The 14,756-nt window shown below is 38.8% G+C and overlaps 1 protein-coding gene across 1 annotated transcript in view; it reads right to left on the bottom strand.

The window, feature by feature from the left end:
- The window catches only part of SLC35F1 (solute carrier family 35 member F1), a 221,345-nt gene that overhangs the window by 35,544 nt on the left and 171,045 nt on the right, over positions 1-14,756 (bottom strand). Inside the window, exon 3 of the mRNA XM_088522718.1 lies at positions 8,286-8,413. Coding sequence (XP_088378844.1) covers positions 8,286-8,413 — 128 coding nt within the window. The remainder of the gene's footprint in view (positions 1-8,285; positions 8,414-14,756) is intronic.

The raw sequence follows: 14,756 nt of genomic DNA, 5'->3' as shown, positions 1-14,756 counted from the left end.
CAGACAGTTGCTGTCTTCCTGGTACTTAGACTTGGTTTACCTTCCACCCCCTACATATCCATACACAGACCAACACTACTTCGAAAACAAACAGGTTAATTTTCCTTCAGGGGCTGGCTCTGCCCAAGACAGGGCAGAGTTTATATCAGAGTTAAGCAATGGGGTGTTTTAAAGAATGTTGTTTATCACCTCTCTACTACTCATTACTAGCTCCTACTGAAAACCCAGCAAGTGTCTGCAGGCATCATCCCAGCTCCTTTCTTGGCACAGCTGAATAAATGCTCTTCTGTCACTGGCCCAACTATTTGATTTTGCACTAAAGGGACTTATGGTCACTTATACAAACAGTTTTCAAGAATAGATTTAAGAAGATGAAGATGTCACCTTTCAGCTACTGATAACTGTCTTGCAACACAGAGTGAGTCACTGGATATTTTTAACCCCAGCATGTGGAATACAGGCCTTGCCCACCTTTACACGTAGAGCATGAAGCAACATTTTCATTATGGGACAGGAATGGGCTGCTTTACTCATTTAACTGATGGTTCAGCACACAAAAAGGGCATTTTCTTGTGAATATGAAATATATTATATGGCAGTGTGATTTCAATAGCCATTTTTAAAAAAATGTTTCTATTTGCAGCACATGTATTTCAATACACAAAATCTTAATAGCAATCTTTTAAAAGTAGTTTTTATTTTTTTTTCTCATTCCATAGATATATAAACATATCTGTGCTCTTAAATATGTGAAGGTGTCTTTTTTTTTAAGCACTAACACAAACGGAGCATGAATAGGACCTGTCACAAGCAATGCTAACATCAGCTAAAAAAAATCCTCTCTGAGGCTACTAGTTCAAGGTCTTATCCATAAGCTTATATTTGCTGTACTGCAGCACCAGTAGATATAAATAATAAATGCAGATAATATTCATCAACCTTCTATACATCTTCTTAAACTGCACTCAGTTTATATCTATAATTAAACAAAGGGGCAGATAGAAATAAATTGGCTTGGTATTATATTGGCATTACGGCGGGCTAAGGTATGCTGCTTAGCTATTATTCTGGCTTTGCTTTACATTTCATTTTTTCTGGACTAAATGTACTCCGCCTTCTTTCCTCCCACCTCTCCTCACCTCAGATAAACCTGTCAGGTAGAAGACAGAAAATGCACACACATTGTAGGGATAAAAGAAGTAAGATCAAGTATTACCTGATAGGGCTTTCTTGTTTTCTTTGCTTGCTTGTTATTAGTTATTTCAGCTATTAAGAAAACACATTATACCTAACAGTCATTTGCATGACTATAAAGCTTGTACAATAACAAGGATAAATTATGCTTAGCTTGGGTTTCATTTATAGCCCATAAAGGTCAGTAATTTATAAGTATTTCCCTCATAATCATCTTCTACATTTTCTCTCTTTTTAATTGGCTATTCAAAATGTACTGTGTATGCCCTGCCATTATGTTAAATTAACGAGATCTGATTTTAATCAAAACTGCTATTTTAATCACAGATGTTACCAGATGCCACTAAACCAAAAGAAAGCAAATATCTCCTGTTTTGCCATGCAGAGATAATAAACTTGATATCAAGTATGCTGCCGACAGCTGGAGTCCTCCATGTAGAAAAAGGCAGAGGAAGAGCTTCCTTTTCTTTGACTATGTCAAGCCTTTCTGTGGTTTTCTTTAGTGACAGTTCTGAATTAATCTTAGAAGCTGGATACAAAAAAATATATATCTTATTGACATGTTGTTGTATAGCGACTCTTTTTTATTATAACAATGTTGCCTTGTTTTAGAGATTGAAGATCATTACTTGATTCTACTACATCTGAGTGTGTTGATGATATGCACTATTGAAATTTAGTTTCTCCATTTATTTGTTTGTTAAAGTATGTTGACTTTATTATACTTGTGACTCATAAAAAACATATTCTCATGCTAACGATAAATATCTAATCTCTGATCTCTCAAATCTGGCATGTGCCTGCACATATATAACAATAACAACAAAAATGCTGTTAGTTTTTGGAGAAGAAAGCTGGCAAGCTGTAGTGAAAAGGTCTGTAGCACACAGGCAGAACTGCTGATCTATATCAATATCAAAAGGAGAAAAGCTGGTCAGCAAAGTCCCAGTGGGAACAGCTGAGCTGAATCTTCCTCTTTAAACATTCATTGGATTTTTTTTTCCAGTTATAAGCCCTTTTTCTCACATTAGGGGTTTCTCATTAGCACTGCCCTCAAGCAAATCCTGTGGTGAATCAGCTGCACCCTCTACCCAGCTCACTCTCCACAGAAGAGAGATCAGAAAAATCAGTGTCAAATCCATGTGGCTTTGTATTGTTGAGCACAGGTGAGGGTTGCTGCTGAATTTCAGGTGAGAGTTGCTGCCGAATTTCAACATGTGAACTGGAGGATTCAATAAAAGCACGATATTCAGCAAGGGACATAACTCCTGCCATTTACTTTGTTTTTCAGTCACAGTGAGAAATGGTTTGCCATCCCTTCTAGGACTCTCTCTATTCCGATTTTCACACTGCCTTCACACACACACATTTGATTTAACTGACTGTTTAAACATGCCCCAAACCAGCTGAGATGTGAAGCCTCCTAGCATTGCCAGTGGATCTGTTTTGCGGTTAGAGTATCACCAGTGCATATATCCTTGCAAAGCTCAGAAAAAATCATGCATGTCTCTTGCAGTAAAGCCTCTGCTGTTGCATTTAGCCTTCGATAATACGCAAAATGTGTACAGAATGCCATACTCTCTGGTGTTGTAATAAAAAAAATGTTTTATATACTTACATTTTTACAGAGTACAACTCATAGTGAATTTTACCATTACAGGTATGAACTTTAGATACCTAGACCTAAAAGAGAGGATTTCGTGGTGGCTGGTTTGCAAACCATAGGCATGTAGCAATCAACAGACAGCACAGCAACTCGAAGTGTGATAAGAAAACAAGATAAACCCCACAAAGTCTCACTGCATAAATGCATGGTATGAAACACAGCTGCAAATGCTGTTCTGCAAATCTTATTAACACTACCGCACAGAAGAAAAACAGTTAAGTGTGGTCAATCTTACATAAACGGGATGGGGGTGGCAGCGAGGGTGCAGAATTTCTCTCTTGAGACTTTTCACATCAGCGGTCATTGGACAAGGTGGATTGGCAGCAATTCCTCTGTTCCTCACTTCCCAGCTTTGCTTCAAAACTCTCAAACCTTCTGCCTCAACACACACTGAGTCCACAGGGACCAAGAATAAAGCTAAGACTATCCCCATAATCAGCACTTACTGATGACTCCTCTCCTTTCCTGGCGGCAGTTGTTGAGGTATGAAAACTGCCACAGGTAATTGGAACTGTGATGTACTGCTGAGGCTCACGACAATCTAAGGCTAGCTGAGAACATCAGCGTCACAGCTTTATTGTCTGTCTCCTGATGTCTATAAATCCCAGGCTTTACTACCTTTGTTTTCATCATGCCAATCAAAGGCTTGATTGCCCAAGGAATAAATTACTACATAAATCACTGTTCGAAAACATATCTCTCTCCTTGACAATGCCTTATTTTGTGGCAGTTCTCACCGCACCATCACGCAGGGCATTGCAGAAGCAGTCTGGAATTTAGAAATGGTGCCATAACATAGAAAAAGGATAACAAGTAACACTGGGCAGTGCCACACAACAATGAAATGTGCACATGGATGGAGCAAGACTTTGCAGAAAAGAGTGTTAATTATTGTGGGGACAGAGAGGGAGAGGCCAGTGAACAGTTTGTCTTGTAGCACACCTTGATATGATGAGAAAGCATCTACCCAAAAGCAAAGGTTAAAAATGTTAGTTCCACAACATGCTTTTCAGAAGATATTATGGAGTCAGTAGGCTGTATGCTGTAAACACAACACAAGGAAGCCAAAGTGTAAATATACAACTTCAAACAAATGATATATCCTGATTTAAATAACCACAAGAACTTCAGAATCTTTTATTACCTCTGAGGGAGCTCATTTTATCTCCTGTGGAAAAAAGGTGTCTCTAACAGTAGTTAAAACACCCGCCTTCTGTAATTATTAAACCTTCCACAGGCGTACACCAGGGAGGTGCTAAAAACAGCTAGGATAAATATGGAAAGCATTACCACATGCAGGCCTGAAATTTAACTGTATAATTTTAAAGTAAGGCCACAGGACCTCGTTCTAACACATATAAGTGTATAATGCACTGTCTGCACCTACTACAGTTGACATTTAGGAAGGCTGCAAAATCTAGTGCAACTGCATTAATGTATCACAGAGAAAGGAGAAATCATTTTGCAGCTTTTGGGCCCTCTGGGAGCATCAGATGTGACTGACCTGTACCCAGATCTGGCACTTCTTGAAAAATGTGGTTTGGGAAGTGTGAATTAATCCCCTGACAAACTACTTTGCCTTTCACCTGGTGCATGCTTATTTTTAAAATGTTCCCCCTAGAGAACAGTCTTTACTCACTAGCTTGATATTCGGAGTGCTTACTTAGGTGTGGGAAGCTTCAGTTTCAATCCCCTCTGGTTGAGAGAGAATTAACTCAAGCCGCCTTTTTGTGGGCAACTGTTTTAACAGCTATGACATTATGTAAAAGCTGCCTCTGCCCGTGCAATTTGGAAAACACTCCAGGATTTCTGTAAGTACTTGAGGCATGCTAAGATGATATCTAACAAATTGAGTTCCTCAGGGTACTTCAGTGCAGGAATACCTCTCATTTGAATTTAAAAATTGTGACAGGTAGTTAGGTATCCAGCTCCATCAATACTGAAGCACTCTGGGCACATGCCAACACAGCAAAACCTAAAGCTTCCAAGAAGGAGCAGCTCGAAAGGATTCAAACTCCAATTTGCACATCTCAGGACCATGCTCTGAGCACCAGGCTGCGGTACTCATACCTAAGCACACATTAGGGAATGATAAGCATCTACAGCATCTTAGAAATATAGGCAATTAGGTACTTTTTTAATATGATTGGTCGGTTAAATGTACTTGCCCCTGAACTATCCTTCAGGTACCTACATGGAATCTTTTTTTTTCCTTAGCGATTAACTTGCACTTTAAAGGCTGAAACATAAACAGTGTACTCGTTTTCAATCTTATTGTTTTATGTCACCCAGTTGCAAGGTAAGTTTTCTTACTTCCAGGTTATTTTTTAAAAAAGAGAAACTTCTGTGTTTCTATGTTACAAGTACTTTGTTTTCATTTCATGCTGCAGCTAAGTGCTACATTGCCAGACAGTGACTATAGAATAACTGAGCATTTGAAATAATCAGAAATATATCCAAAGGTAAAGACTGTGATTCTGATGATGTGAAAGGTAGGAAAATTTATTAGACAATTCTACTTTCCCAAACCAAAATCTTTTCAAGGAAATTTTAAATGAAATTTTAGATAAAACTTGGTTCTTATACAGTGTGGAGAAGTAGGGTGACATCTTCAGTCATTTCCTTGAAACATGGTGAGATAATGTTAAATTAAAAATGTATAAAAAAAGATGGGGTTTAAACTAGGAATTTTGACAGTGCTAAGAGTTTAACACAAATTGCTAATGAAGTTACTGAGTATTTGGAGTTATGTTGGACTAGACGACCTCTAGAGGTCCCTTCCAACCTTAAGCATTCTATGATTCTATGATTTTATGAGGTGAAAGCGGATTTGCAAATCAACTTCAATAAAGTTGGCATTTTGCCGGGAGCAGCCTGATGTTTTTTGCCTAACACTACCACAAGCCCAGCACACTTGCATGTTAGCTTTGCATGATGGAGCAGAGATACCATGTGGAAAAAGGTATGTGCTGTAAAATTGATTTCCTACTGAAATGGTCTATGCCTCACCACTATAAAAATATTGCAAGATTCACTGAAGTGTCATTATTAGTCTGCTAACAAGCCTACAATAAAAAAAACAAACAGCTTCTATTCTTTCCTTATCAAAAAGCCTTGGTGCAAATTCTGCCTAGAATAAAATCCCCTGGAACCTACTGTGAGGGGCTAGTTTCTCAGCCAGGACATATATATACACTCCCACATTTTCTGTTGCAGTTGTGCTGCTGTGTGGTAGGTGTCAATGCCTTTTCTGTCTCAGTTCTGAAAGTGCCTGAATGCTTGGGAGTATTTGTGGCCCCATATGTTGTATTCCTGCAGGATGAGGTCTTTAGCATGATCATCTGGAAAGAATGGTCCTGCTTCCTGCTCAGGAACCCAGATGTAGGGAACATCTTGATTTTTTTTTTGTGTGTGTCTTTTATTTTTCACTTCTTCAGTTCATTTCATGCCTTTATGAACTTTGACCAAAGTTGATTGAGACTGAATAATCCCATAAATTATGGGCTTTTATGCTTCCTCTTTGTGAAATGATGTGTCATTTGGCTGCAATTCACAAAATGTGTCATTTGATGCAATGCCTTAAAGCATTATCTCATAATCATCCTATTCTGAATCATCCCATATCTTGGGGCTTGTCCACACTTTGAAGCTCATTCAAATGATGTCACGAAGTGAATTTAAAGTGCAATAGATATTCCTGAATCACTCCCTGTGAATCCAAGCAATCCAGGACAACTATGGGAGAAGGAGACACTGTATTTCTCTCTCCTGGCAAAAGGCCTGATGGCATTTGAGGTTGTACTTCTCTCTTTCAAGCCCCAGGGGAAGGAGAACTGAACTCTTGTAATCTTTATGTGGAAGTAGTCTAAAAAGGACATGAAACCGTCTGTGTCCTATGACAGTTCTCCTAATCCACCCTTCCTTTCCCCTTGGTTTAAAAGGAGACTGGCCCATGTCAGTGAGCAAATCCTGTGCTGGGCGATGGGCGATGCCCTTGATCACTCCTGTTGCTTCCTGCATGTGCTGTAGTTTTTGATCACTCACAAATAAATACCGTGGTGGAGAAGCAGGAGGTTTTGCATCATCCTCAGGAATAGATGTTATGTGGATCCGGCCAGACTAACCTCTGCTTCATGCCTGTTGGGGACTTTGGGAGATGGGAATTTAACGAGCTGGATCGTTCCTCACAGACCACTGTTCTGACTGAGTACACTCACAAAAGCAGCCATTGTGCTTTTCTTTTTAACTTGAAGCCTTTTAGTAACTACCAAATTAAACGGTATCAGGTTTAGGCGGATTTGTGCTTTACTTTAGACCAAGTAATCTCATTTTGGAAAGCGTTAAAAGTAATTTAAAACTGTCTAGGCACATTTCAAAGAATTCTTAAACTATGATTCTGATGGGAACGACACTTGCAGGTGCTCATATTGATTGTGAATATTTAATATAATTCTTAGATTTAGGCTTCTCCAATTCACAGCTCTCCACTCTCCTTGTTTCTTATTCAGCAACAGATAATATGCTCAGTGTTTTCCAATATCACTTGTTCAATAGTGGAAAAGATATATTCCTAATTAGCTTTGGTTTTGCAGAACATTAACTACTGCATTTATTTTACTAGTTCTAAAGCAAATTCCAGGCAAATAAGATGTAAAATACAATAAAGACTATCAACTGTTGCCTGGTTATTTAGAGATAATGTGCAAAGGGAGTGTGTTTGTTTCAGAAGAAGTAGCAATGAGGTACGAATGATTTCCCACAATATTTAATTTCCATGCTCTTAAAATGTTTTCATTATTCATTTCTCTACTGAAATGGAGAGAAACCTCATTCTTTGATGTCTGCATATAAAATATACAGGTTAGGTCTTTAGAGAAATGGCTACCCTTGTTTTGATTCACTGTATGTATGATTTTTAAGGGGAGAGCACACCTTGTGATAGACACAGTTAAGCTGTAACATAATACTGCTTGTACTTAGAAGTAAGACTTCTTCATCATAAATAATTATATTCATTTTATTTAACTGACAAGTTTTGCACTCAGATCTAAATATGGAATGCTAAAAGAAGTGCTTGTATTTTTCCAAGTACAATATAAAGTCAGAAAAACATTTCAGCCTACCTGAAAACATTTCACTAAGGAACCATATTAAGTAGATTAGGTCAAAAATGTGATTATGTATGGTTTAGTAGAGGCAAAGAAAATAGAAGTGAGAATGTTTTTGTGCAGTTTGAACAGTGCTACAGTAAAACTAGTTCTGTATGAAAAACATGGTCTTATGAGACAGCATTGAAAAATACAAAGCAGGTACAGGAAGGAACTGGATGCCAGGTTCTGCTCTACTAAAATGAAAGGAAGCTGTCCCACTGTACACACACAGCCTCTTACCTTACCCCAAAAGTGAAAATCACTGGTATCCTTACCTGTACACTAGTAAGAGTGGTGTATTGATAAGCTTTGACTACCAGGTAATTGGCTTCTATATCTATTATCCCCAGGATCATGTACTTCCACCATCTCCTTTTCAAAATTGCCAGCAAGTTTTCTTCTCCTGTGGTAATAAATAACAAAAAGAATTATGTAAAGGACTTAGGGTTACATGCACAAAAATTTTGCATGTCATGAGAAATTATCTAGAAGATGTATTGCATTTACAAAAGGCAGTTGAAAATAGATATATATAACAAGCGGCTCTGCAAAGAGATGAAAACTAACACATCTTATTTATCTTGCAGATATTAAAATAGCCAACTTGACATTGCAGTATGTGCTGGCCAGATCGTCACTTCACTTGAATCTTAAAAAAAAATCCAGGAAAAATGAGTGTAGCTTGGACAGATTTTAAATGTATTCTTAGTTTTACTTTTACACACACACACAAGCCACTAGAGAATATGCAGAGCTGCTCATCCACACATTTATTCTTCCTCTACATACTGGTAAATACTGTATTATAAATGCCATAAGAGGTTCTTGCCAGAAGTGGCAGACTACTAGAATTTGTAAGCATGATGGACTATTAGAGCAGGACAGTAATAGTATAACCTTTGGGAAGATTACAGTGTCCACAGCTAGCCATTATGATCTTAAAGGCTCAAAATACTAGACTTGTTTCGATACAGGTTGCACTGGGACAGACAGATTTTTGCATAGCAGGTTGCTCTGTCCCCAGAAACCACGTCAGAAAGAGACAGGTTTGCCCTATAACATCCTGGATAGGGAGCTTGTCAATCACCTGGGGCTTCATCTGCACCAGGTGAAGACCATCAGCATAACCCGCCTGTAGATGTAGGCCACAACTTTCAGAAGGTCAAAGCACTCCTCATGTGAGGCTGGGAATAGTAATTAGCATAAGCTAAATTTGAATGATCCTGAAAGTTAGAAAAATATTTCACTATTTTAAAATCTGTACATGTTGCTGTAGCCTTTCTAAGCATCTATAGTGATCAAAATGAGTGTTAAGAGAAAAAGAAGAAATGGAGCATTATTGCTAATTAGCACCAAAACTTTTGCTCAGGCTTTCCAGTTCTCCCTCATCTTCTTTTCTTATCGCAAGTGTGTTTATTCTCTGGTTTGAATGGGAAATGGTGATCTGCGTACTGCCATGACATAGCAAATGCTGGGCTCTGTCTGACAAGAACATCTCAAATCTTGGAAGAAAATGCAGTCACAGAAAACTTGATAATTACTTCAGAAGTTTATCCAAAATTGTAGACATCAAACCTTGGCTTCACTCAGTATTTACCTAAAAAAATCATCTGAATCATTTGACGCTTGTTCATTAACAAATACCCACACATACATGCTTCTAGTGGGAGTCAAAAACCTCTTTATTTGTTTCAGTGATAATGACGCTTGAGACTGTAAAACTACAAACTGAGAGAAAGAAAAGCTTTTCCTTCCTTCCTTCCTTCCTTCCTTCCTTCCTTCCTTCCTTCCTTCCTTCCTTCCTTCCTTCCTTCCTTCCTTCCTTCCTTCCTTCCTTCCTTCCTTCCTTCCTTCCTTCCTTCCTTCCTTCCTTCCTTCCTTCCTTCCTTCCTTCCTTCCTTCCTTCCTTCCCTCCTTCCCTCCTTCCCTCCTTCCCTCCTTCCCTCCTTCCCTCCTTCCCTCCTTCCCTCCTTCCCTCCCTCCTTCCCTCCTTCCCTCCCTCCTTCCCTCCTTCCCTCCCTCCTTCCTTCCTTCCTTCCTTCCTTCCTTCCTTCCTTCCTTCCTTCCTTCCTTCCTTCCTTCCTTCCTTCCTTCCTTCCTTCCTTCCTTCCTTCCTTCCTTCCTTCCTTCCTTCCTTCCTTCCTTCCTTCCTTCCTTCCTTCCTTCCTTCCTTCCTTCCTTCCTTCCTTCCTTCCTCCCTCCTTTCCTTCCTTTTTTTTCTTTATCTTTTCCTTTTTCTTTTTTCTCTTTTTTTTTCTCTTTCTGTAAGCAACAACGAAATAGCAGAAACAAGATGGTAAACAGGCTAATTATATAAAATTCTGAATAAGAATGAGCCAGTATCTTCAGCCACATCATTCTTTTCCTGTTACGACCATGCCACAGGAGAACTTTCACTATGAAAATAATTATTAAAAGGCATTTGAGATTAGATGCCTTAATTCCTCCAAAAAAGGGTAAAACATGCAGACAGACCCCTTTCCAGGTACTGAAAATATATTTGCAATTTTTATATCAAAACGGCCATCCAATATTCCTTTAAAATGTCAGCTGAAAACCATTAACACAATAGAAAGGCACAGATAATTTTTCAGAGTGATTTTTCCTTTTGACTGTGAAGAAAAATCAAAGTCATCAAGCTGTGGTACAGTATAAAACTCTCTGAGTCCCTGCAGTCTACATTCTGACAGTGAAAATCCCACCTAAAACTGATTTGGTGACAGTAAGCTCTGGATAGTACCAAAAGAGCAGCAAGAAAGCGGCTGAAGGACTTACACTGGCTTTGGGCTGAATAAGGATGATGGACATAACTCAGGATATCTTTTGGCACCTTCGGTTTGCTATTGCTTTTTACTCCAGCTTTAATTTCCAAGCACAGATCACTGCGCTGTTCAGCCAGAGGTGGCCAGAGTAAGTTAGCTTTAATAACGAAAGTATGGTTGTAAGTTCTGGCTAAAGGGCAAAGTCAGAGTTTCCAGAGATGAAAATTAAATCTACTACAATTTTAACTGACATTTATAGTTCTTTTTTCTGCTCTTGATCCTTTCCAAGCTAATGACAGAAATAAGAAAAGCATTTGTCAAGTGGTATTTTATCTTTGATAAAAATACTCTAAGATGTTCCAAACTGTAAAAGATCAGGATCAGCTGAGAAGGCTCCGCACAGCCAAAGGCAATGACAAAGTGAATTTATGCAGGCACCACGCGGCTCTGATGAACATTGGCTTAGCTTCACAGCAAGTGTCTTTGTCTTGCCTACTGGAAACCAGAGAGATGCACAGGCATTCAGCAGGACAGACATAAAACAGAGAATTTGTTCCTGGAAAAAAGTCTTGTGAAGAAGCTGTATCTTCCTTTTTGGAAGTTGTTTTTGCTTCCGTTCATATGCTATGTCTCTATTTAGTTTGTAAAAAAGGTCTGCCTCTGGGTCCCACTGTGCTTACTATTATTATCTTTTTTATCTCTACAGATCTACAATTAGCAATAATGCCTCACTTCATCTGAGGGAAAAGTAATGCATTTTTAGCACATGTTGTTAGTTTGGGCATTGTTATTTGATTACTGTTCTCTATTTCATTACTATTGTTGTCACTATTCCTAGAAATAAATGTGTCTCCTAAACTGGGCGACTTCCTGGGAGGAAGGGTGGAGAGAATCAGATGATCATCTGCAGTCAGTGTCAATCCAGTTGTGTTTTCCCTTTTTTACTGTTTCTGCAACTGAAACTAGTAAGCATATTCAGAGTACAATCATACCATCAGCCCTCCCCCTCCACATGTTTCCTGTATCTCCCAAAGGTACAGCTCCAAATTTGGCTGACTATTTCTTTCCCACCTTGCACTAGATATTTCAAGCCTGGGCAGCAAGTATTTGCATGGTATTGCAGCAGAATTGTCTAAGATGCTAGTCATGGTTGATTTTGGTGATAGTCTGCATTCATTAGAAGACTATCTATCTCCATCAATTGTTTTGGTAAGTAACACATCAAAGCACAGTTCATGGGGAGGATTTTAAGGAGCGCAATGTCTAAATGACTGGAAAACTACAGAGAGCTTCTCCCAAAAACATGGCAAGGAAGTGAGTTTTTTAAAACCTTGAAAGTTAAGAGTGGAGATTGGAATCATGACCTAATAGAAGAATGGAAATGAAATATTGATATTGAATGAAAGATGATATGTGAGGAAGGGGATGATGAAGATCCTCCTCAGAGCATGTAAGGAACAATGAGAGAAATAAGATGAGAAAAGAACAGAGCCACAGGTGCTAAGAAGGATAAGGATTTGGAGATCCCCAAAATGACGCCATAGTCAGATGGGTCAAAAGCCATCGACGAATCAAGGAAGAGGTGGGTGGAGTTCCAGCATTGAGATGGGGCTAAATGAAGCCACCATATTTAATGTCATCCTTTTGCAAGGGTGACCAGGTAGGACGCAATAGACTGTGGAAGGCCTGGGCGGCCTAGGTAGGAGAGTACTTCTGTGCTGTTATCACAGCTGGTATCCTCAGTGAATTCACAGATTCACAAGAAAGGAAGATAACTTAGGTAAGTGGGAGGCCTTAATTTAATTTGAGAAAGACTAAAATTAGAAGGACAGAGAATCAAGTATGCATCCCAAAATGGGAATAAACATCTTCTTTGATAAGAAACAAATAGAAAAAGAAAAAGCTCACACAATTGAAAACAGAACAAAGAAAAGAAGACAATCTTTGTTTGGTTGGTTTCTTTTTGCCTTGGTGACAAATAAAGCAAAGTTATTAACTGGTATACTGAGTTTTAAGCAACATGGGGGAGAAAGACCAAATGTAAATGTCTACACCTCAACTAGTTGGTGAGACAATTTTAAGCATTATTTGCCTGACATTCCAGCTGAATTGTTCAGGATGAGATAATTGGTGTTTTGAAAACAAAGCAAAACATTTCTCTGAGTGAATGCAAAGGGAAAACAGATTATGTGAGACTGTGTGTTTATGTTATTATCTCAACAGGATTGTGACTAAGGCTCCCAGCCAGCCACATAAACAAATAATGAAAGAGAAGATATACAGGTGAACTTAAAGCCAACATTTCTCGAGAGCCACTGGGCACATAGTGGTGAATACACATTCATGTGAATGTGCAGATTAATACTGTTTTTGATAGTGCTAATCTTTTGATGGAGATCCCCTTTTGAAAAACAAAACCAAACCCTAACTTCTGTCAGTACAAGCACAAGTGCAAAGCTAAAGCTAATTCAAGCCCTCACATTCACTCTAATCCAAATCTACTATATGGAGTTAAAACAGGTAGTATATTGAGAATACTTTTAGATTCAGAAGTCTACAACTGTGTTAATACAGAGAAAGAAAAATGTTCTCTTCATCCTTCCTAGAAGGCTAGATTTAGGAGTTATATATTCTACTAATTCTGCTTTGAAATACACATTTGACAGCTATATATATTGAGGATCTCTCAATACTTGAAAAAACTACAGCTCTGCCTCTGCTGGTTCAAATTAAAAATCAACAAATAAGCCGCTTTGTAGAAGACAAGATTTTACATCACATAATAAGGATATACCCCTGGGGGGCTACAAAATTAAAAATAAATTAGAGAGAAAATTAAAAGCGCTTTAGCTATGCATTGTCTACCAAAAATACCCTTTTCACATTCACCCATACAGCCACAGAGGTGCCGTAAAAAAAAAAAAAAAAAAAAAAAGCCACTAAGTCAGCAAATTCCCAGTTATTTGTATATGGCTTTGGGACACAGATAGAATAGCAGCACTTCTATAATAGAAAATAAAAATATTACTCTACTTTCATGCTATAGTCTGTAACTTTCAAACCAGCTGACAATTTGCTAAGTAGATGAAGGCGCTGTGCTACCCTTCTGCTTTACAGCATGGAGCACAGCAGCCGAGATCTAGATGCATGCAGGGGAAATGCAAGGGAAGGCACTATAGAGGGGGAAGGTTGGTCCCCGCTGCCTCTTATGTGAGCATCAGAGTCAAGCACTACATCCCCCAGGGATGAAGATTAGACCAGAATTGAGTCATTACCACTTTCTTTGAAAGACATAGGCTACAAAGTGCATTCACAAGAAGAATTGTTTCTTTTCCGTTTTCATACATTACAGAAAGTCTCACAGATACACAGCTTCCCCAGAAATACCATTGCCTCTTTGTGGACTTTGTAGTGAGTCAATCCTGCTGCAGAAAAAGCAAAAGGAAGCGGCCAACTGGGGTAACACCGTGTAGCAGGAATACAGACCTCCTCTGTATTGCTGCATGGAGAGACTCCCATACCCATACAACAAAACCTTTCCTGTCCCCTTCCTGCTTTGCTGAGCTTTTGGTTCAGTGAGCCCAAAGCCTGTTCTAGAAGGCTTTCAGCTCTTCAAAAGAAAAAAAGCTTAAAAGAAGCTTGTCTGAGATTTTGCATCCTTGACACAGAAGGATTTCTTAGCTCCTCATAACTTTTGTATTACTGATGGCCACCTTATGGAAGCATCATTACCTAAAAGCAACACAATACTGTGACTTATTCATGCAATGGAGAAAATGTCCTCTTACAAGAAACGTTTCTCTGATCTTTCACAAAACACCTGAGCATGCTGTGTTCAGTGTATGGGTGGCTGTTTTAGACTGCCCTGCTGTTGTTCTGTGCCATGTTTCTGTTAAATCTTTTGGGAGACTAGAGGACACCTACTCTTCTTGCCTCCTTGGGATCCCTGATCTCATGCAACCACCTCTGATCTCCTTTCTGCTC

This window comes from Tinamus guttatus, unplaced genomic scaffold (genome assembly GCF_059628265.1).
Source record: "Tinamus guttatus ecotype Peru unplaced genomic scaffold, ASM5962826v1 Tinamus_guttatus_pri_ptg000010l, whole genome shotgun sequence".
NCBI classification, from domain to species: Eukaryota; Metazoa; Chordata; class Aves; order Tinamiformes; family Tinamidae; genus Tinamus; species Tinamus guttatus.
This window is presented reverse-complemented; position numbering and strand designations above follow the sequence as displayed.